Source organism: Geotrypetes seraphini, chromosome 9, assembly GCF_902459505.1.
Source record: "Geotrypetes seraphini chromosome 9, aGeoSer1.1, whole genome shotgun sequence".
NCBI lineage: Eukaryota > Metazoa > Chordata > Amphibia > Gymnophiona > Dermophiidae > Geotrypetes > Geotrypetes seraphini.
Window position 1 is genome coordinate 128,457,359 of NC_047092.1, and position 22,084 is coordinate 128,479,442.

Below are 22,084 nucleotides of genomic sequence, written 5' to 3' on the forward strand. Positions count from 1 at the left end.
TTCTAGTTGGTTGGTACGGTATTAGCAATTTATAAATGAAAGCAGGTGTCTTATATAGTAATGTCTTGAATGTGAGTAGACAAAGTTTATACGATATTCGATGGATGACAGGAAGCCAATGAGCGTTTTTTAGCAGAGGGGTAACGTGATCGAATTTTTTAGATTTAGTTATGAGTTTTATGGAGACATTCTGGATAATTTGTAAACGTTTAAGTTCAGTTAATGTTATACCTTTAAAGAGAGCATTACAGTAATCAAGTTTGGCTATCACTAAGGAATGGATGAGAATATTCAATGATTTTGAGCAAAGAAATTTCGAGATAGATCTAATCCGTCGTAATCTATAGAAAGACGTTTTAACAATATAGCTAATATGATCGTGGAAATTCAATTTAGGATCAAAAATTACTCCTAGAATTTTTACGTTATTAACTATCTGTAGTGGAACATTATCTATAGTAATAGGAGCAATTAACGTCGGGTTTTCTTTCCATGGAAAGATCATTAGGTTTGTCTTTTTTATATTAAGGGCCAGTTTATTTGTGTTCAGCCATTGGTAGACCTGGTCGAGTTTCTTACTGATTTCCTGAATGGCAGATATGTTGTTGGTGTCTATAGGGTGTAGAAGCTGAATATCATCTGCATATGAGAAGACATGGAAACCTATAGATTGACACAATGTAATTAATGGTGATAGAAAGATATTGAATAATAATGGCGAGAGAATAGACCCTTGGGGAACACCGAAAGTAGTTGATGTGAATTTAGAGTTAGAATCTTTGAAAAAAACAGAGGAAGAGCGGTCTGTAAAATAGGAAATAAACCAAGAAAGTATTTGATCTGTGATCCCAATAGATTGAAGTCTGTTTATGAGAAGTTGATGATCAATTGTGTCAAAAGCAGCCGAAAGATCAAGTGAGATTAATAAAGTAGTTTGATGGTGGTCAAGGAAATAATGAATGGATGTGGTCAAACCTATTAATGCTAATTCAGTACTGTGGTGTTCTCTAAAACCCGTTTGATTGGGATGGAGAACATTAGTCTTTTCTACAAAGTCAGAGATTTGGTTAAAGACGATCTTTTCCGTTAGTTTAGCTAGAAAGGGAATATTAGATATGGGTCTGTAATTACTTGGATCTGTATTACTTGCATTATGATCTTTAATAATTGGGCGTACAATTGATTTTTTCCATTCTCTTGGTACTATACTTTGGGTCAAACTTTCGGTAATTAGAGTATGAATAAATGGTCCAAAAATCTGAAAGTATTGCTTCAAAATAAAAGGGGGGATAAGATCTGCTTTTGAGCTTTTAATATTAATGGTTTTAAAAGTCATCTCAATATCTTTTTGACTCGGAAGTTTGAATTTAGAGCATTTGGAAGTCAAAGAGTCCGATTTAAGCTGCTCATGATCGGATGAACCTTGTTGATTTTGTATAAAAGATTTTCTGATTGTTTTAATTTTATCTGAGAAGTGATCTGCCAATTTTTGGGCTGTAAGAGTATTATTGGTTTCATTTAATTTCTCCTTATTGGTTGAGAATGTTATTCTTTTTAATATTTTATATAGTTTCGATGGATTTTTAGCCTTAATTATTTTCTCAGAATAATATTTCATTTTTGCTTGATTTATCTTTGTTTTATAGTATGCAATTTGCTCTTTAAATAATTGTAGATTTATTGAGGTTTTATTTTTTCTCCATGCACGCTCTAGATGGTGTGACCAAAATAAGACAGTCGTAACTTCATTATTTGGGCTTCGAGTGACATAGCCGTTTCGATCTCTTCCAGAATTGATTTGTTAGTTCTTCTGGCGGTCCATGGCACATCTAAAATCCTTCTCCAGCATCAAAACTCAAATGAGTCAATCTTCTTTCTGTCTTGTTTCTGTAGTGTCCAGCTTTTGCATCCGTAACTGACCACTGAGAAAATGAGTGCATGGACAACTCTGATCTTCGTTTGGAGTGTTATCTCCTTGCCTTTGAATACTTTGTCAAGAGCCTTCATTGAAGAATGACCAAGTGCTATTCTGTGGAGTATTTCCTATATGCTAATTGTTTCTTTATTTACAGAAGAGCCCAGTAGATTGAAATCCTTTACAACTTCTATTCTATCACCTTCAAGCTCAAAATCATCATCATTTTCCATGTTCATGATCTTCGTCTTATTTATGTTCAGTTCTAATCCCATGTTATGACTTTTGGTTTTGACTTTTCTCGGTAGATACATGTCTTATTTGCTGCTGGTGATAAGCGAGTATCATCTGCATAACGCAGATTATTTATATTTTGGTCACAAACTTTGAAACTGACACTCTCTTCTTCCAAATTTGCTTTTCTGAAGATGGTTTCACTGTACAGGTTGAACAGGTAAGGTGACAGGATCCATCCTTGCCTGATGCCACATTTTATTGGAAACCAATCAGTGTTGCCATATTCAGTTCTCACAGCAGCTTCTTGATTTTTATATAGGCTCTTTATCAGACGAGTTATTTGTTTAGGTATTACCATTTGCACTAGAGTTCTCCATAGTTTATTGTGATCCACACAGTCAAAAGCTTTGCTGTAGTTGATGAAGCAGAAGGTTTTTGGTATTCTTTGCTCTTCTCTAATATTCATCTAACATTGGCAATAATGTCAATTGTTCTTCGACCTTTACTTTGGGTAGTTCTTGCTCAATGTATGATTGTAGCCTTCATTGTATTGTTTTCAGCAATATTTTACTGGCGTGTGGAATTAATGCAATCATTTTGTAGTTGTTACAGTCCTTGGTGTCACCTTTCTTCGGTTTAGGTATGAACAGTGATCTCCAATCAGTTGACCATGATTTTCCTTCCAAATCTGTTGACACAGTTGAGTGAGGGCCATGATAGCACCTTCTGAGCCTTTTATTATTATTTTTTTTTAATCTTTATTAATTTTCAAAGCTAATAAGAACATAAGAACATAAGAATTGCCACTGCTGAGTCAGACCAGTGGTCCATCATGCCCAGCAGTCCACTCACGTGGCGGCCCTCTGGTCTAAGACCAGCACCCTAATTGAGACTAGCCCTACCAGCGCACGTTCTTGTTCAGCAGAAACTTGTCTAACTTTGTCTTGAATCCTTGGAGGGTGTTTTCCCCTATAACAGCCTCTGGAAGAGCGTTCCATCTTTCTACCACTCTCTGGGTGAAGAAGAATTTCCTTACATTTGTACGGAATCTATCCCCTTTCAACTTTAGAGAGTGCCCTCTTATTCTCCCTACCTTGGAGAGGGTGAACAACCTGTCCTTATCTACTAAGTACCTTGAATGTTTCGATCATGTCCCCTCTCAATCTCCTCTGTTCGAGGGAGAAGAGGCCCAGTTTCTCTAATCTTTCGCTGTACGGCAGCTCCTCCAGCCCCTTAACCATCTTAGTCGCTCTTCTCTGGACCCTTTCGAGTAGTACTGTGTCCTTCTTCATGTACGGCGACTAGTGCCGGACGCAGTACTCCAGGTGAGGGCGTACCATGTCCCGGTACAACGGCATGATAACCTTCTCTGATCTGTTCGTGATCCCCTTCTTTATCATTCCTAGCATTCTATTTGCCTTTTTTGCTGCCGCCGCACATTGTGTGGACGGATTCATCGACTTGTCAATCAGAACTCCCAAGTCCCTTTCCTGGGAGGTCTCTCCAAGTACCGCCCCAAACATCCTGTATTCGTGCATGAGATTTTTGTTACCGACATGCATCACTTTACACTTATCCACATTGAACCTCATCTGCCATGTCGATGCCCATTCCTCGAGCTTGATTATGTCACATTGCAGATCTTCGCAATCCCCCTGCATCTTTACTACTCTGAATAACTTCGTATCATCCGCAAATTTAATCACCTCGCTCGTCGTACCTATGTCCAGATCATTTATAAAGATGTTAAAGAGCACGGGTCCAAGCACCGAGCCCTGCGGCACCCCACTGGTGATGCTCTTCCAGTCCAAGTATTGTTCATTTACCCCCTCTCTCTGTTTCCTATGCTCCAGCCAGTTTTTAATCCACGTGATATTAATAACAAAATAAGTACTTAAATTCCATTAATATCAATGTAGAAAATAAATATCCCTCCCCCCCTAACAACAATTTAATCAAGAAATAAACTAAAAAGATGTCCCCTCCCCACCCACCCACTCTGTCCTGAATATGTATAAAAATAAACAAAAAATTTAAACCAAGACAACTATGTTGAATTAACAAAGGATGTCAACGGACCCCAAACCAAATTAAATAATTTGCTATGCCCCAACATATCCACATTCATCTTTTCGTATTTGTACCCTAAACATAAACTGGCCCACCAAAACAGAAAGCTGAGGCGATCGTAATTCTTCCAATTGCGCGTTATTATTTGCATACCTATCCCTGCCTTTGTAGTGATCCATGGGAGGCTTGATATTAAGCAATGTTCCACATTTAATTGCCTCATATGTCAAAGGGATTGTTGATTCCAGTATGAGGTTAATCTGTCCCCATACTGACTTCCAGAAGATGAGTATTAATTCAATTGGAATACTATCGATACCAAGTGACGTGTTTTTTGATAAAGCTTTAATTACTGCTATGGCTTCTTTTAAAATATCTGGTTCTTCTTTGGCCTCAGTTTCCAGTTCAATTTCCCCAATGTTATCCTCATTGCCTTGGAAAAAAAATGTATGGAAAATGTATACAAACAAACAAGACAATAAGGATAACATTGGGGAAATTGAACTGGAAACAATGGTACCAATATATTTTTTAAATTCATTTCTTATAAGTAATTTACAAAAAATGGTAGTACCACCTACAAGCCCAAAGTCTATTGAATACATTCAGGTACAGGAGGTATTTTTCTGTCCCTGGAGGCCTCATTTGTATTGTAATGTGTGTCTGTTGTACTCTGAAGTGGCACTGGTAGTTCTGGTTAGAGGAAGTGCAGGGCAACCCAGAAGCAGTGTACAGAGAAGGATTTGGGGCAAAAATGTATTTTACAATATTTATTTTAAGAAATATTTTCACAAATTTCTTGTGGTATAATATTTTGGTAGAAGAAACAGTAGCAACATTATATTGAAGTGTGTAGCGTGCATATAGCTAGACTGACATTGTATCCTTACTGACTATATAATGTTACCATGACTGAGTGGATTTCAAATAATAGTATAATCCTTAACATTTTCAAGTGGCAAGATTCCAGCTCTGAAACATAGAATTTCCTCCTTGGAATGCTAATCTATTTTGTTGCTGGACTCTAAGGCACATTCGAGTCAAACAAATAGAGGGGCATAATAATAAAAAAAGCATTTAAGTCCCCTTTTGGCCTAGGCCCTAAACGCTGAAAGTAGAAGCAGAGAAAATGTCCATTCTCATAAAAAAGCATCCAAAAGGAGTTTTTTTTGGATAATGGCCTGCCTCTACGTTCAGCTGTTTAAACGCCCAGACCACCACTACGTCTACATTAACAACATATAATCAACAACAACAAAAAAAGCCTAAGTCCCAAACGCCCAACACAAGAGCTTTTAGGTAAAGGAGGGACCAGTCCTTTGCCTAAAAGCTGGATTCTGTAACCGGTGTCTGTGAAAAAGAACACCGGTTACAGAATCCACCCCCCCCCCCCCCAGCAACGATAGCGGCAGGAGAGATAGCAAATTTCTTCTGTCATGATCCCCCCTCTCCCCCCCGATTGGATCAGGCAGGAGGGAGCCCAGGCCCTCCTGCCACAGTGACCCAAGACCCCCTGACACGATAGGGACAGGAGGGAGCCAAGGCCCTCCTGCCCCAGCAACCCAAGACCCCCTGATACGATTGAGGCAGGAGAAAGCCCAGGCCCTCCTACCTTTAACACCCCCGAACTCCCAATCAGTCCCCCTGAACCTCACAACACCCCCACACCTGGTGACACCACCCCTGACACCCCCCCTTTACCTAAAAAAAAAGTTGGATGGACAGGTCCCAAGCCCATCTGTCTGGCAGGCCTGCCATCCTCAGAATGGCGAGCCTTAGGGCCTGATTGGCCCAGGCACCTCAAGCCCTGCCCACAGGTGGGCCTTAGACGCCTGGGCCAACCGGAATTGGGCGGGGGGTGTTGTGGGGTGGGGGGGGTTTGGCGGGCCAATCAGGGGGTGGTCATGGGGGGCTTCATCGTGGCAGGAGGGCTTGGAATCCCTGCCCATATCTTAGTGGGGGTGGGGGATAGGTAGGTTGCCGGGGCAGGAGGGGTTTGGCTCCCTCCTATCTTTTTCCGATCGGGGGGGGGGGAGGTAGTGTAGTCGCAGAGACAGGAGGGGTTGGGCTCCCTCCTGTCCATTTCTGATCGGGGGGTAGGGTAGTTGCCGGTGCAGGAGGGGTTGGGCTCCCTCCTTCCCATGTTGTGTCAGGCGGTGGGGGCTACATCGGGGAAGGAGGTGTTAGGCTTCCTCCTGCCTGATACGATCGAGGGGGGGGGGGGGAATTGCAGCAGGAGAGATGGCTTATCTCTCCTGCTGCGATAGCGATCGCCCACCACCCCTGAACCGCAGCACTTCAGGGTGAGGATCGCAGCAGGGGAGATGCCTTGCTGTGATCCTCACCCTGAAGTGCCACGGTTCAGGGGGTGGGTGATTGCCATCACGACAGGAGAGATGAGCCATCTCATGCCGCGATCGTTGCGGTAGAAGGTAGGCAGGTTGCAGGGGCCGCTGAGACTTGGTCTAAGTCAAAATGTATAAGTGCCAACTAGGCAACCTGCCTACACCTTTGGTTATACCTGCTGTACGACTATGTCTAGGTCAGCCCACCTCCTGCCCACCTCCCGCCCTTTCCCCTCTTCTAAAAATGCCTCTTTTCGCTCTATGTGTTTAGAGGCAGGGGAAAGGCCTTAACTGATTTTAGATACATCTAAAACCAGCTTTGGTTATGGGTACTTGGACGATCAGACCCTTTGATCGTGCAAGTACTCATTTAGGCCAGTGGGATGATACTAATACATCTGTATAAGCCAAGAATGTAATACTAATAAAACTTAAGGAATCGGCTAAGTTGAGCTTCAAAGACAGCATTCTTTGATGTGAGGCCAATGGTGACTCCTGGAACCTCTGGGGCATCCTTCATCACTACTACTTTTCTCTGCTACTTTCTGTCCCTTTACCCAAGTTCATGACAGAAAGGGAGAAAGAAATGGGAGGAATAGCCACACATTTGAGGAAGAAACCATTTCTAAATAGATGAATGAAAATGTATTTGGAAATGTCCACCTCCTTGAGTAGGATGGATGTCATTGACACACAAGCCTCGTATGGCAGGTGATGGATATTATGGATATTGTCCTATTTCTAATTTTTTTGTTTTGACCAAACTGCTTGACAGGGTGGTCCTGAAACAATTGAGTGAGTTTGTGGAAAAATGGCAGGTTCTACACAAATGTCAATCTGTCTATAAACATCATCACATTAGAGTCATTTTTGTTATCAATTATAGATGATGTTTTGGTAATGGGTGATCAAGGGTATGATGCGATTTGGATACAATTAGATCTGACTACTGCTTTTGACACTGTATCCCATGTTAAGTTGGACTTGATGTGGTCATTTGACATCAGCTCAAATGTGTTACAATGATTCACATCTTATCTTTCTAATCATACACAATTCATTCACTGTAATTAGGGTAAGTCTGAAAAATGGGTTTTAGACAGTGGGGTATTCCAAGGTTCACTCTTTTCACCAATGCTTTTCAACCTGTATTTGACACCATTAACCATTCTTATAGATAGTTGGGACTAGAAATTTCATTTGTTTACTGATGACATACAGCTGTTAGTATTTATGAAGTCAGATTAGGTCAGACTTAAATTGCAAGTTAGAGGTTAGCAAAACATAATATCTTTTATTTTTTATTTTGATAAGTCATCTGCTCTTTGGCTATCGCACAGGAGCCATGTTATATCTGAACTACCCACGTACTCAGTAAACCCATTCCTTTCAAAGACAAAATTGTCACCTTAAGATTCCATTGTGATTCTTTGTTGAAATTTGTTAAGCAGATTAATTCAGTAGCAAAAGCATGTTACTTTCAGTTGTGGTTGATAAGACAGTTTAAACATTTTTTGATTACAAATAATCTAGTCAAATTGATTCGTGCACTAGTCACTAGTAGATTAACCTTCACAATTCTCTGAATGTAGGTCTTACGAAGACCAATTTAAAAAGATTGCAGCTGATTCAAAACACTGCGGTTCTCCTGGTAACTGGCAAGAAAATGTTTGATCATATTAAATAATAATAATAATTTTATTCTTATATACCGCCAAAGCCATATAAGTTTGAGGCAGTTTACAGCAAGAGGCGCTGGACAATCAGCGAAGAGGTTACAATCAAAGTCAGCAATACAATCTTACATAATAAAGAATGAGAAAGCTATAAAGTTTTTAGGGTTACTGGATTGAGTAAGCAGAGCTGAGTAGATTATTAGTTAACAAATCGATTGAACAAATCGATATACCATTATTAAAGACTCTACATTGACTGATTTATATTTTATTATGTAAACTGTCCTGAAAGTATAATTCTAGGGCAGTATATTAAGTTTTTAAACCTGAAACCTGAAAACAGTTTCAATAGCACAGCAGGGAGCCTTTTTGGGGATCTCTCTCATTCTTCATTTTGCTTTGGACCCTGCTTTGTATTTAAACTTTCAGCCAAACTAGGCAGGTTATTATTAAATCTTCAATTCCTCTTTTACATGGAGAGCAGATTCCTTGTCAGTCCATGGCAAACAAATGGCAGTACATCATGACAAACAAAACAGGGAAGAAAGTCTCCACAACTTCAAATGCGAAGAAAACAACTGTGGAGATGTTCAAAAGTTTCTGATGTGCAACCTTATTTCAAAATTCTGCCTAAGAGTGCGATGGCTCAACACACATGTGTTTTGGCCACTTCAGCCTGCCTCAGGAACCTTGCTGTTACTGCTTTATCTTCTTGACGGTATTCATGAGAACCTTATCCAAAAGTGTTTCTTTGAAATGTTTTCTTACACTGTGCGACACTCTGCATAGTAATGAAAGAATATTATACACTTCCCCCTCCCCATTCGTGGTTTTGGCAATCACGATTTCACATATTTGCGATTTTTTTGTGGAGGGAGAAAAAAACCCCACAGTTTAGCCTTCCCCCCAGCATCCCGGCCTTACCTGGTGGTCTAGCGGGCTTTCAGGGCAGGAGCAATCTTTCTACACTCCTGCCCCGTGTAGATCGCCAATAGGAAATGGCTGTGGGGAATTCCCGTCGTACTCTCGAGAGACTACAGGAACTCACGGCAGCTATTTCCTATTGGCGATCTGCACGGGGCAGGAGCTTAGGAAGATCGCTCCTGCCCCGAAAGCCTGTTAGACCACCAGGTAAGGCCGGGATGCGGGGGGAAAGCAAGAGGGATGCGGGGGTGGGTCAGAGCCGGACCAGAAGATATTTGCGGTATTTCACCATTAGCGGTCCGGTTCTGCCCCTATCCCCCGCGAATCCGGAGGAAGAAGTGTAAGTGTACTTTTTAGTTGCGGGATATGCGCTACTCTACATAGTAGAAAAAGTTAACAGCAAGACTCCTGAGACAGGCCATAGAGACCGAAACATGTGCATGTCAAGCCATCACACTCTTAGGCAGAGTTTTGAAATAAAGTTGCACATCTGAAACTTTTGAACATCTCCACTGTTGTTTTGTTCGTAATATACATCTTCTGCAGTACTGTTGTCATAAAACTGGAGTCAATAGTCAGACTGCAGGAGACAGGCCAGCTAACTCCAGTAGTCGGCACTGAGCCCACATACGTATTCAATGCTGGGCTGTTTCCAGTGAACTGGCATTTTAAATATCCATGGATTTTTTGTAGCAGTAATAACCTAACTGACTAAGTCAATACTGAGTGCTGGCTGGTTAAGTTTATAGCGGCCAAAGATAGGCCTACTATTTACATGGCCTGATTTAACCACTAAACTTGACTGGTCAGCGCTCAATAATTTGTGGTTATTATACAATATAGCCACTAACTGTGAATATTCAGCAGACATAGCTGGCTGTTCCTGGCTGGCCAAGTGATGAACATCGGGCAAAATATCTTTAATGCTTTTAGTTTTAATTTTAGATAGCTGGAGCTGCTGTTTGGCTTTTATGCTCTATAATTTGAACAAATAGAATGATATTACACTAGAGAATGACACGGGGAGCGATCCCCGCAGCGAACCACTGCGTGGCTGCGGTTTGGCTGCGGGTTATGGTGACCTCATTAGCAAATCGCCGCAGACGCGGGGACAAATCCTTTCACCGCCCGCAAAAACGGTGAATAGATTTGTCCCCGCAGGCCAATGTCCCCCCTTCTAGGAACCGCAATTTACCTGTGTTTCACCGTGCTCCTCATTTGTCAGATCAACCCTTCCTGCCAATAGAACCCGCCCCCCCCCCGACGATCGCCCTCAGCCCTTCATGCCGACAGAACCAGCCCTCCCCAACGATCGCGGCAGGAGGGTACCCATCCCCTCCTGCCTACCCCAACAGCCCCCCCGACGATCGCAGCAGGAGGATATCCAACCCCTCCTGCCAGCTCCCCAACAGCCCCCTTATGATCACTGGTAGGAGGGTGCCCAACCCCTCCTGCCGGCACCCCCAACGGCCCCCTATATCGCCAATAGGAGGGTGCCCAACCCCTCCTGCCGGACCCTCCCCCAACAAACCCCGCCATCCCGAAACACCACCCTTAGTCTTACTTTCCAAGTTGGACCGGACAGCTCCTCGCTCGTCTGGCCAGCAGGCCTGCCTCCGTCCAAATGAGGCAGGCCCGCCCCTCCCCTCCCCTGCCTAACCCACAGGATCCTAGGGCCTGATTGGCCCAAGCACCTAAGGCCCCTCCTATAGCGGGAGTGGCTTTAGGTGCCTAGACCAATCAGGCCCTAGGATCCTGTGGGTTGGGCAGGGTAGGGGCGGGCCCACCTCATTTGGACGGAGGCAAGCCTGCTGGCCATACGTGTGAGGAGCCGTCCGGTCCAACTTGGAAAGTAAGACTAAGGGGGTTCCGGGGTGGGAGGGTTCGTTGGGGGGGGGGGGTCCAGCAGGAGGGGTTGGGTACCCTCCTGCCGGCGATCTTAGGGGAGGCCATTGGGAGGACCGGCAGGAGGGGTTGGGTACCCTTCTGCTGCGATTGTCGGGAGGGCCGTTGGGGGGGTTCTACAGGAGGGGTTGGGTGCCCTCCTGCCGTGATCGCTGGGGGGAGGGGAGACTTGCAGCCGTAGCCGCGGTCACTATGCTAATCACGGCAGGGAGATCTTTGCCGCGATTAGGTACAGCGGCCGCGTCTACTTACCATATAGGCTAACATTGTAAGCATTTAAAGTACATGTCGTGTTTGTTTTTGCATTGCTAGCCCCAGGGGTGGTGGAAGATTAGTGATTGAAAAACTGTATGAAAAATAACTATTTTAAATTTAGTGATCAAAATGTGTCAGTTTTGAGAATTTATATTAATTAATTTTTTCTCTGCGTGTTTTGTTTTTGTATAGTTATTAACTAATATTTAACTAAGTTTTAAAGTTTTAAAGTTTTAAAGAATGTTTCCTTTATACGTAAATAAAGAAAAGTATATAAAATCGTACCCGTTTGAGGCTTTTATGTATGCAGCGGTGACGGTGACGGGGCGGTGAATGGGGTTGCAGTGGCGGTGACGGGGCGGTGAATGGGGTGGCAGTGGCGGTGACGGGGCGGTGAAGGGAATGGCGGTGACGGGGCGGTGCAGAGGATGGTGAGACGGGGACGGGGCGGTGACGGGGACCAATTTTTTCACCGTGTCATTCTCTATATTACACTTAACAATACTCTGTTCTCTTATAATCCAGGTGATCAATGCCATTGAGCAAGATTACAGATTGCCTCCCCCCATGGACTGCCCAGCTGCTCTGCACCAGTTGATGCTGGACTGCTGGCAGAAGGACCGTAATACCCGTCCTCGCTTTGCTGAGATTGTCAACACTTTGGACAAGATGATCCGGAATCCTGCAAGCCTCAAGACTGTGGCGACCATCACCGCTGTGTGCGTATTATGATATCTGCTTAAAGCAGCGGTGTCCAATGTCGGTCCTCGAGGGCTGCAATCCAGTCGGGTTTTCAGGATTTCCCCAATGAATATGCATGAGATCTATTAGCATACAATGAAAGCAGTGCATGCAAATAGACCTCATGTATATTCATTGGGGAAATCCTGAAAATCCGACTGGACTGCGGCCCTCGAGGACCGACATTGGACACCCCTGGCTTAAAGAAAACATTTAATATGGACATGGGTGGGTTGTAAAAGCTTATAAAAGAAGAATCTAACTGCTGATAACTACTGAAGGTCAATATTGCTGCTGGACATTAGTTTCCATTTTGATAAGTGTTTTCCTAGCCTTTAGCTGCTCATTTGACCTTTGCATATTTTTGTTTGGTTTATAGGCCTTCCCAGCCACTGTTAGACCGTTCCATCCCAGATTTTACCACCTTTACCTCAGTGGATGACTGGCTAAGCGCTATTAAAATGGGCCAATACAGAGACAACTTCCTCACTGCTGGCTTCACTTCCCTTCAGCTTGTTACTCAGATGACCTCAGAGTAAGTACAGTTTACAAGCTTCTCATCCAATCAGGCTGTATATATTGCCGGACCGATACATCTATACTGATATAAGTGCCATACCACAGATCTTAATACTGAAGTACATTAATATATAAAATAACACTTTCTATTATTTTAAATGTCTTTCTTCTAGGAGATATCTGTGACCATCTCTGGGAAAAGTGTGACAAAAAGCTCCATAAATTAAAAAAAATTAGGTTTTAATGAATTCAGAGCAATTTGTAATACAACAGCCTGAACCTTTTCCTTTTATGTGACAAAATTAAAAAGTTACAGAAGTTCAAACATGTAACTTTTGGAGACGGCTTATGAACCCATGACATGAAAGATAGGACAGTCTCAACATTCTGTATCTACTATTTTAGTTACCTTTTCCCAGAAATGGTCACATTTTGTCTAAAATTGATTTTCCTTTTCCATGACCATAGTCTAAACCAGTGTGTCATAAACTTTTTAAACTGCTGGCACACTAATTTTGGGGCTGCAGCTGGAGGGCATCCGGAAATGCACGATTGTTGATGTGATGATATCACGCACATGCATGACATCATCACGTTGATGGCCATGCATGCGCAGATGTCCTCTAGCCACAGCCCTGAGCCTCCTATTACCGCTGGTGTGTGTGTGTGTGTAGAGTGGGGGGGGGGGGGGGGGGGGTGCTGCAGAAGGAAAGGTATGTTCTTATGTTCTTATGAGAAGGAACAGAGGTACTGGTGAGGAGGAGAGGTGCAGGTGCCAGTTGACCGACTACAGAATGTGCCTCTAACGGCAAGAGGCACGTCCTGTATGCAGTCGGCCGGCACTGGCATCTCTTCTCATCATCAACATCTTGTGGCACACAGTTTGTGATACACTGATCTGAACTATACCATCAGCCTCTATGAACTATTTCAGACCAGATCACAACATTTGTCATTACCAGTAGTAAAACTTGGGAGTTTACATTTTATTTTAATGGCTCAGTTTCTTTATCTTGCAGGGATCTCCTGAGGATAGGAGTGACGCTGGCTGGACATCAGAAGAAGATTCTAAACAGTGTTCAATCCATGAGAGTACAAATGAGTCAGTCTCCAACCACCATATCATAAGACTTTTTGGGCAGGGAAGGGAATTACCGAGGGTGGGGCGGAAAAGAAGATTTTTACGAAGGGAAGGGAGGGCAGTAGGAAGCTGATCAAACAGTGAAATTCAAGAGATGGTCAAGAATCATCAAAGGATGCTTAATAGCTGTAGACAAGGAATATGTGGGACTCCTTTCTATATAATAAACTTCCATTTCTCACTGAAGAAGCACACTTACCATTTGCCATGGGGGACAAAGGAAAAAAAGTATAAATATATGTATAAATATGTACAAATAATATATTTAAAAGGCAAAGACCAACCATGTGTGTTGGGAAGGGAAAAAGAAAATTCAAATTCTATATCCAATAACAATTCCCAGTAGAAAAAAAACCGAAGAGGTGGAAGAAAAGGTCAATGGAATTTTGCAATTTGAGGCAACGCTGTAAAATTCTACCGGAAATATCTTCTCTGCTCAACCTTCCCCTTCTCCCCCAATTCATCACCCTTTTGTCATGACATGCATTAAAGACCTCGCAGCTACTCACGATAACAAGATGTTCCTTCATCGGTTTACAGTACCAAAGGACCTCGCATCTACCACTGCTGCAAAGGGGAGACCCACACACTTCCATTTAATGTCTTCATATTGAAGATGACGTTGTACTTACAATAACAATGTTTTCTTCTTTTGCTTGCATTTCTTTGCAAAAAGAGAATAAAACAACTACAAAAAGTCAACAAGAACACTCAGAAAAAAAAATTGTCTCTTTGTGTGTTTGTCTGTCTGTATGAGCATAAACTGTGGATCCACTGCTTGTATATAAGGGAATAAAGGAAAAAAGATAGAAAGGAGAATGAAAAACTTGCCAACTTCAGTAGAAGTAGGAGAGGTACAGATCATGCTGCATCTTTTATCCTGATGGAGTTGCACCTGGATTCATCCCGGAAAAATGAGAATAGTAATAATAAAAATAAACTGTGAACGCTTAGTAGACTTGGGATAGGAACAGTTTGGCTTGATGTTGGACCAGGCTACGACTGCAGATGTTGGAATGAACATAGTGGCCAAATTATGGGTCAAATCAAGGCACATACTACATATGGTGGGACAGTTAGTCCTTCAGCACCTAAGAGTAAAACAGTATATAAAGGAGAGATCCTTCAGTCCCGTCATACCATTGCTAGCAAGTGGATTTTGATATTGGAACTCTTCAGTTCGTTTTTTGGCATAAAAAAGGTAAGTCCAATATATTACTTGAATTATACTTTTAACTCGTCTTTCACTAATGCATGCTTAGCGCTGGGTAAAAAGCACTAGTTCGGAGCATGCATTGGCATCTTGTAGTAGTTTCAGGATTGGCACATGCTAAAAAATAGGATGTATTTTTTAGCACTAGGGCATATCTGGGGCATATCTGCACTAATTGGGTTAGCACAGCTGCATTGCCATGTGCTAACCGATTAGCGCATGATCAGCATGTGACACCTTACTGCTAGAAAATGGGCATTGGTAAGTGCTCGCGTTTGTGAGGAAATTAGTGCCTTTAAGAGGGTGAATGGAAAAAAAGGGCTACTTTTCTGCCTCGCTAAAAGTGGCTCAGCGAGTGGGAAAGCCCTGCACTGGGAATAGCATTGGCTACTTTTTAGCGCAGCTTAGTGAAAGGGCCCCAAAGATGGATAACGAATTAGATATTTTGTATTTTCTCTAGATGAATAGTCACTTGATCCACTCAGTTGTCATATTTTGGCATATTTATTTTATATAAACAGAAGAAAAATAAGAAATGTCTTAAAGGAAAATCACATTGTCATTAACAGAAAGATCATTTCAGGATGGAAAAATACTGGCTTTTGGTGCAAGTTTACAGTGTGTCCTGAGAACACATTTGAAAGTTTCTATATAGTACAAACATGAACAGAAATAATAATGCATACCTGGAACAGAATAGTCAAATTAATGGGACCAGCCATCAGGCCTTTAATGAAATAGTCAGTTGATTGATCTACATGGAATTGTGCAAGATGTAGTATTTAGAGTTAGGGTTGGCAGCCTTCTTTTATTTATAAGACAGAAGGAAGCTTGATTTTATTCTATTACATTCACAACTGTCTTCTAATCTCCCAATTGATTTCAGGACTGGATTACTCAGTCCTGGAAAAAGAAATGCCAGCTGGTAACCATAGTTCATAGTCTAATTACTATACAGTTTTCTGGGGAATTTCTATTTCACCCCTCTCAATAGAAAGCTTCATACATATTTATGAGGCTGGACATTTCAGAGAGAGGGCCTATTTTTGGGTTTTGTTTTGCAGGACAGTTTGCCATGTAACGGGATCTGTTTATACCTTCTCAGTGTTATGCTTATATGTATGTACGAGAGGTGCTTAGGATTTAAAATTGTCTTAATTTAGCTCAAATGAATAGTAACACAGATCAACAATCTTAAGGTCAGATTAAAGAAATGTATAGAAACTTACAATCTCTGTGTCTCAATAAGATATTAGGTTTAATGTTTCCACACTGTCAATACTATGTAATTACACTAACCTACCCCCTGTTTAGTGAATGAACTTGAAGTTTGCTAGTTGCTATCAGACTAATACTGCTCTAAAAAAGAGTCTGATTCAGAACAGAATTTCACTGTAGCAGCATTTCTTACCTCTGTCCAGGAAGAGATTGTCGTCCCCCCCCCCCCCCCCCCTTCCTGGCAAGGCATTCTTCTCCATGGCACATCTTTCCAGTCCCTCTGTAGGGCTGGAAGCCACCAGTTCTCTCTCACAGTTTTCTCCTTTTCCTTCTCCTCTCTCCTTTTCTTATTTTTTGTAAGGTCCAGGAAATCCATTGTTTTATAGGATTTGTCTTCATAGCCATTAATGGTAAGTCCTGTCATTGGCTGTTGTTGACAGGCTAGCATGGAAGTAATGGAGTTTGGCAGTTCATGATTGGTCCAGCTGGATGAGGATTAAGTCAGGGCAACTGGTCCTATGATGCAAAGGCCAGGTCAGCTTAAGCATATACAACCCATTCTCTGATAGGCCCATTACAGGGGAGTCTCAGCAGACCTGCCCTCTGACCACTTTCGTGAAGCGGTACAAGAGCCTGAAGAGCATGGTGGATCTGGATAGAGCGTATGAGAAGCAGTGAATTTGAAACCCCTGATGCAGCGACTAGAGCGAAACGGAGGGTTCCCCGTCGGGTTCAGTGGCTGCAGGGCCTAGGAGGTGAAGGACTGAGAGATCCTGGATGCCGAAGCAGCTAAGTTGTTCTTTTTTTGCTGTGTTCCACGCTAAATCCTGGACTTCATAGCTACAGTGCTGATTTACTCATATTTTCGCGACTGAGGGCTGTGTGTCCCGGTCTGCTATGTAACATCTCTATGCAGGCTACCATAGTGCTTTTTTCTACTTGTTTTATATTTTGGAGTGCAGGGTTTGTTTTGAAAGGTGGAGTTTTTGCCAGATGAAGCTGAACTGAGGCTTTTTCTCCACATTTCTTTTTTTCCTGCTACTACATGCTGTGTGATTGGCTTGTGTGTGTATGTGATTAAGGCCTGTTAGTGTTGCAGAGGGGGTGTTTGTGTCCATATGGGGTTCTGATTTAGAGTAATAACTGGAGTTTAACTGACCCTTTTCCTAAGAGTATTTGTATATAATTGTCCCAGATCATCATGACCTAAATGGTCTTCCTCCTTGGTTCTTCTGTCCCATGATCTCATCTAGAATAAACAATCCAGCTCCATGTTGCAATATTTTTCAGTACACCAGCTTGGATCAATAATGCTAACAGTTTAATTCTCTTTTTTTAAAAACAAACAAACAAAAAGCAGTTCAGGCCTGGTCTGGACAGCTAAGTAACAAAGCCCAAGTTTAACCTAACTTCCCTAAAGACTATAGGCCTAAAAATACTCCAAGACTAACTTTAACAGCCTCTGGAATTAAACTCTGGAATTCTTTGCAGGAGAATGTGGTGAAATCAGTTAGCTTAGTGGGGTTTAAAAAAGGTTTGCATAATTTCCTAAAAGAGAAGTCCATAGGCCACTATTGAAATGGCTTGAGGAAATCCACTGCTTATTTCTAGGATATTTTACTACTTGCCATCTAGCTAGGTACTTGGGACCTGGGTTGGCCACTATTGGAAACAGGATACTGGGCTTGATGGACCTTTGGTCTATTCCAGTATGGCAATTCTTATGTTCTTATGTGAGTCAAGTATGGAATAATCAAGCCATTGTGACATCACTGATGAGGCTGATGAGGACAAACGCCAGAAAGTTCTGCTTCACACAGCGAGTGGTGAACGCCTGGAACTCTCTCCTGAAAGAGCTGGTGGAGGAAATCACCATTCTAGGATTTAAGGGAAAATTGGACGCACATCTTCTTGCAGGAGACATTGAGGGATGCGAGTGACTAATGTATTTGCCAGGGTACGCCTGGCTGAGTCTCCGCGTGTGCGGATCACCGGACTGGATGGACCCCAGGTCTGATCCGGTGCAGGCATTTCTTATGTTCTTAGGCATTGGTGGAATGAGGCATTATGACATTACAATCTCAGCTTTATAATGTTGATACTTTTGGGGTTTCTGTCTGGTACTTGGGACCTGGGTTGGCCACTATTGGAAACAGGATACTGGGCTTGATGGACCTTTGGTCTATTCCAGTATGGCAATTTTTATGTTCTTATGTAAAAGAACTTAAGATACAGACTGCACCTGAAATAAGCCGCAGCATGTAGACATGACAGTATTGCAGTAGCTATTAGGGAATTTATTTTAGAAGAGTCCTGTTTTTTTTTCCCTTTCTCCTTGATTTCCATATAGAGTGGTAGTTTTCAATACAGTCTTTGGAACATACCCAACTGGTTCTTTTTCATGATGTCCACAATGAATATGCATGAGATAAATATGCATATGTACTGCCTTTGTCATATGTAAATGTGCCTTGTGCATATTCAGCTAATATATCCAGATTACTTCCTGTGGATTACTTCCTGTGCTGACTGCATTTTCTAAATTTTCAATGACGACCACAATGGTGAAAGTTCTTCATTTAGGCACCCTAAGGCCTCGTGCTTGGAGATTGTTCTATAACAGGACCTGGACACCTAGGATCTATTATAGAATACTAGTGTAGCTTAGTATTAGCACACTCAGGGCCTGTTTTACAAAGCCGTGCTAGCGGCTGCCGCATGGCAACAGCCCCAAAGCCCTTTAAATCTCTGGGCTTCGGGGCCGTTAACATGCTGCAGCCACTAGTGCGACTTTGTAAAACAGGCCCTTAATATTTAGGCCCTGCACTTACACAATCTCTAGAGCCTGCATAAATGCATGCACCACCAAATTTTGTTTCAGTTTCAGCAATGAAACCAGTCTAAAATCTGGGTTTGGTCATTCTTCAGTTTTGACCAAAAACAGCAGTGCATTTTAGGCTAAAACTCACACACACCAACCACTCTCTGCCTTTGTCCCTCCCCTACAAGCACTGTCAGAGAGTGGGTCCCACCAGGCTAGCCACTCCTCCAACCACAAAACCTCCACCCTCCCACCACCACCCGAAGGCCTTCCCCAGGCCTACTTTAAAATGCCCTGATTGTCTAATGGCTCAGTCAATCCTGTCCCTGCCAGTTCCTCAGTCAAAATAGCTGTTGTGACTTCATGTGGTAACCTAGCAAGACTACTACAGAAATGTCCAGCATCCATTTTGAGATTGAAACTGGCATGGACAAGAAAGATTGCTCTTGCCAATGCCGGTTCCAATCTCAAAATGGCTTCTGGGACCTTTTGCAGCAATTTTGCAAAACTGCTGCAAGAAATCTGAGCAGCCATTTTGACTGAGTTGGCAGGGGCAGGAGTGATTGGTGATTATTCCTGTCCAGAAGAGGCCACTAGACTCCTAGGACTTTTAAGGGTAGGCCCAAGGATGGCCTTCATGTGGGAGGGTGGCCAAGAGTGGTGGCTTGGGAGGACTTACTCTCTCTGCCAGAGGTTTGGGGTGGTGGCATGAGAGGACCTGCTATTTCTGCTGGGGGTTTCAGTTGAAACCAAGCAGCAAACTGCAGCTGCTGATTTGGTTTCAGTGAAAACCAAGAACCCCGGTTTCAGTTGCCCTCTAGCACAGTGGTCCCCAACCCTGTCCTGGAGGACCACCAGGCCAATCGGGTTTTCAGGATAGCCCTAATGAATATGCATGGAGCAGATTTGCATGCCTGTCACTTCCATTATATGCAAATCTCTCTCATGCATATTCATTAGGGCTAGCCTGAAAACCCGATTGGCCTGGTGGTCTTCCAGGACAGGGTTGGGGATCACTGCTCTAGCATATGGGTCACATATAACTTACAGTATTCTGTAAGTTGTGGGTGTAAATGGGAACCTCATCTATATTTCACACATGTTCTAACCCTGTATGTGCTTCCTTTCCAAAATAAGTACTATGTAAATAAAACAAGCAATTGCAGACCAGGGCTTAGTCATCCTGCTAACTCTTAGGCAAGTATGTGTGCACATATCTGAATAAGTGCTAGTATTCTGAATATTTACAAATGTAATGCATGCACAGATATTAATGCCTACAGTAGATTATACAATAGAAAAGTCCTTTATTAGGGTAATTCTATAAAGTGGCATCTATTTTTAGACACTAAGAAGGCACTAAGAAAGGTGCCTACTTTCCTTTATAGAATACTATTGTAACAGGTCAAATGGGAGCCTCTATTTTAGGCATAACCATTTACACCAGTCATAGAGCTGATTTAAATACATCTAGAAGGTGGAAGAAAGTGCAAAAAAATCATAGTATTCTATAATTTACACAAGTAATCGGGTACTCTCCTCCACTTAAACACCATTCAATGGGGTCCCCCAAAGATCCCCACTTTCACAGTATGTGGTCAAACTTCTAATTCAATCCTTGAGAGCCAATTTAGATCACGCAAGAATAAAACCTTTCAACTATGACACCCTCACCACTGTCGAAAAATGTGTCCACATCTTAGAAAACTGGACCTCAACCCATCGCCTCAAACTAAATAAGAGCAAAACCAAATTCCTTTGTCTAAAACCTTGACTGACACATGTTACACTCCAAGGATTACTGTAGGCAATACAGACTTTACGTTAGAACTACAATCCTGAATCTTAGGAGTAGAAATTGATAACCACCTATCTATGAAAAATCATGTACAATCAATAATAAAAATAATCTTTCTTTGTGATGAGAAAGCTAAGATCCATTAGAAAATACCTTGAAACAGAGGCCTTCCAAATTATAGTGCAATCCCTAATCCTATCCCAACTAGACTACTGTAATGTAACACTAGTTCTTTACTCTAAAACGTTGCAGTAGTAAGATTCATATATGGACTATGGAAATTGGAACACCTACAACTGTACTATATGAAACTACACTGACTGCCCATAACCACAAGAATCAAGTTTAAATTAGGTATCACTACCTTCAAGATCCTGAGAGGGAATGCCCCCAACTACCTAACAAAGTTGGCCATCCTTCTCCAGGGTGCTTCCAGCAGATATTTCACCAGAAATCTTTTCCACTTAAAATTCCCAGTATGCAGCAATATGTCTACCAGGCAAATCACCTTATCCATCCAAAAGCAATTGTAAAATCCTGGAACCAACTATCAATTACAATATGATCTTGTGACCACTATCTCAGGTTCAAAAAAGCTTTTAAAAGGGTTTCTATACAAAGACAGGGATCTAACCCTGAAGTAACTGAAATGGTAATTATAAAAGTCCATTTCTAAACTGTCTAATGCATCCCCTGGGACATAACAATGAGACAACGATGCCTTACTTATATTTCTATATATTTGTAACTATGGCCTAACTGTATTAGTAGTTGTACTGATCTACCTGTACTAGCAACCCTATTGAATGTCCATGTTAAACTGTCAATTGTAACTTCCTGGGTAACTGACCCAACCTCTTGTAATGTAATCTGACCTTGAACCAAATAGGTAAAGTTGGAATAGAAAACTTGATTAACATAACATAACATCCATATAGAAGCTCTCCTGTAAAGTGTACACCATTGAAAATCAGCTATTCTTTAGCTAAGACCTCATTTTTCTTTTCATGGCAATTTGGACAATTCGCTCCTATCTTGATACAGCATCACAAATGACTCCTATATGCTATAATTACATCTTGATTATTGTAATTCCATTTTCTCAGGACTTCCACAATCTCTTTACCATCTTCAATCTATCCAAAATACCACTCTTTGAGTACTTACTAGTACAAAATGCTTTGATCATATCACACTGCTGTACATTCAATATTACTAGCTACTCAGTTACCTTATTAAACTCAAAATGTTATTCTTGACACATAAACCTTTAAACTCTGGGCTTCCCTCCTACCTTTCTACCCTT

The 22,084-nt window shown here is 42.1% G+C and overlaps 1 protein-coding gene across 5 annotated transcripts in view; it reads left to right on the forward strand.

Moving 5' to 3' along the window:
- The window catches only part of LOC117366745 (ephrin type-B receptor 1), a 908,513-nt gene that overhangs the window by 796,973 nt on the left and 89,456 nt on the right, over positions 1 to 22,084 (forward strand). For all 5 annotated transcript variants that reach the window (XM_033958536.1, XM_033958537.1, XM_033958538.1 and 2 more), the window contains 3 exons: positions 11,853 to 12,046; positions 12,448 to 12,603; positions 13,607 to 14,929. In XM_033958536.1, the coding sequence (XP_033814427.1) occupies positions 11,853 to 12,046; positions 12,448 to 12,603; positions 13,607 to 13,715 (459 nt within the window). In that variant the 3' untranslated portion in view covers positions 13,716 to 14,929. The remainder of the gene's footprint in view (positions 1 to 11,852; positions 12,047 to 12,447; positions 12,604 to 13,606; positions 14,930 to 22,084) is intronic.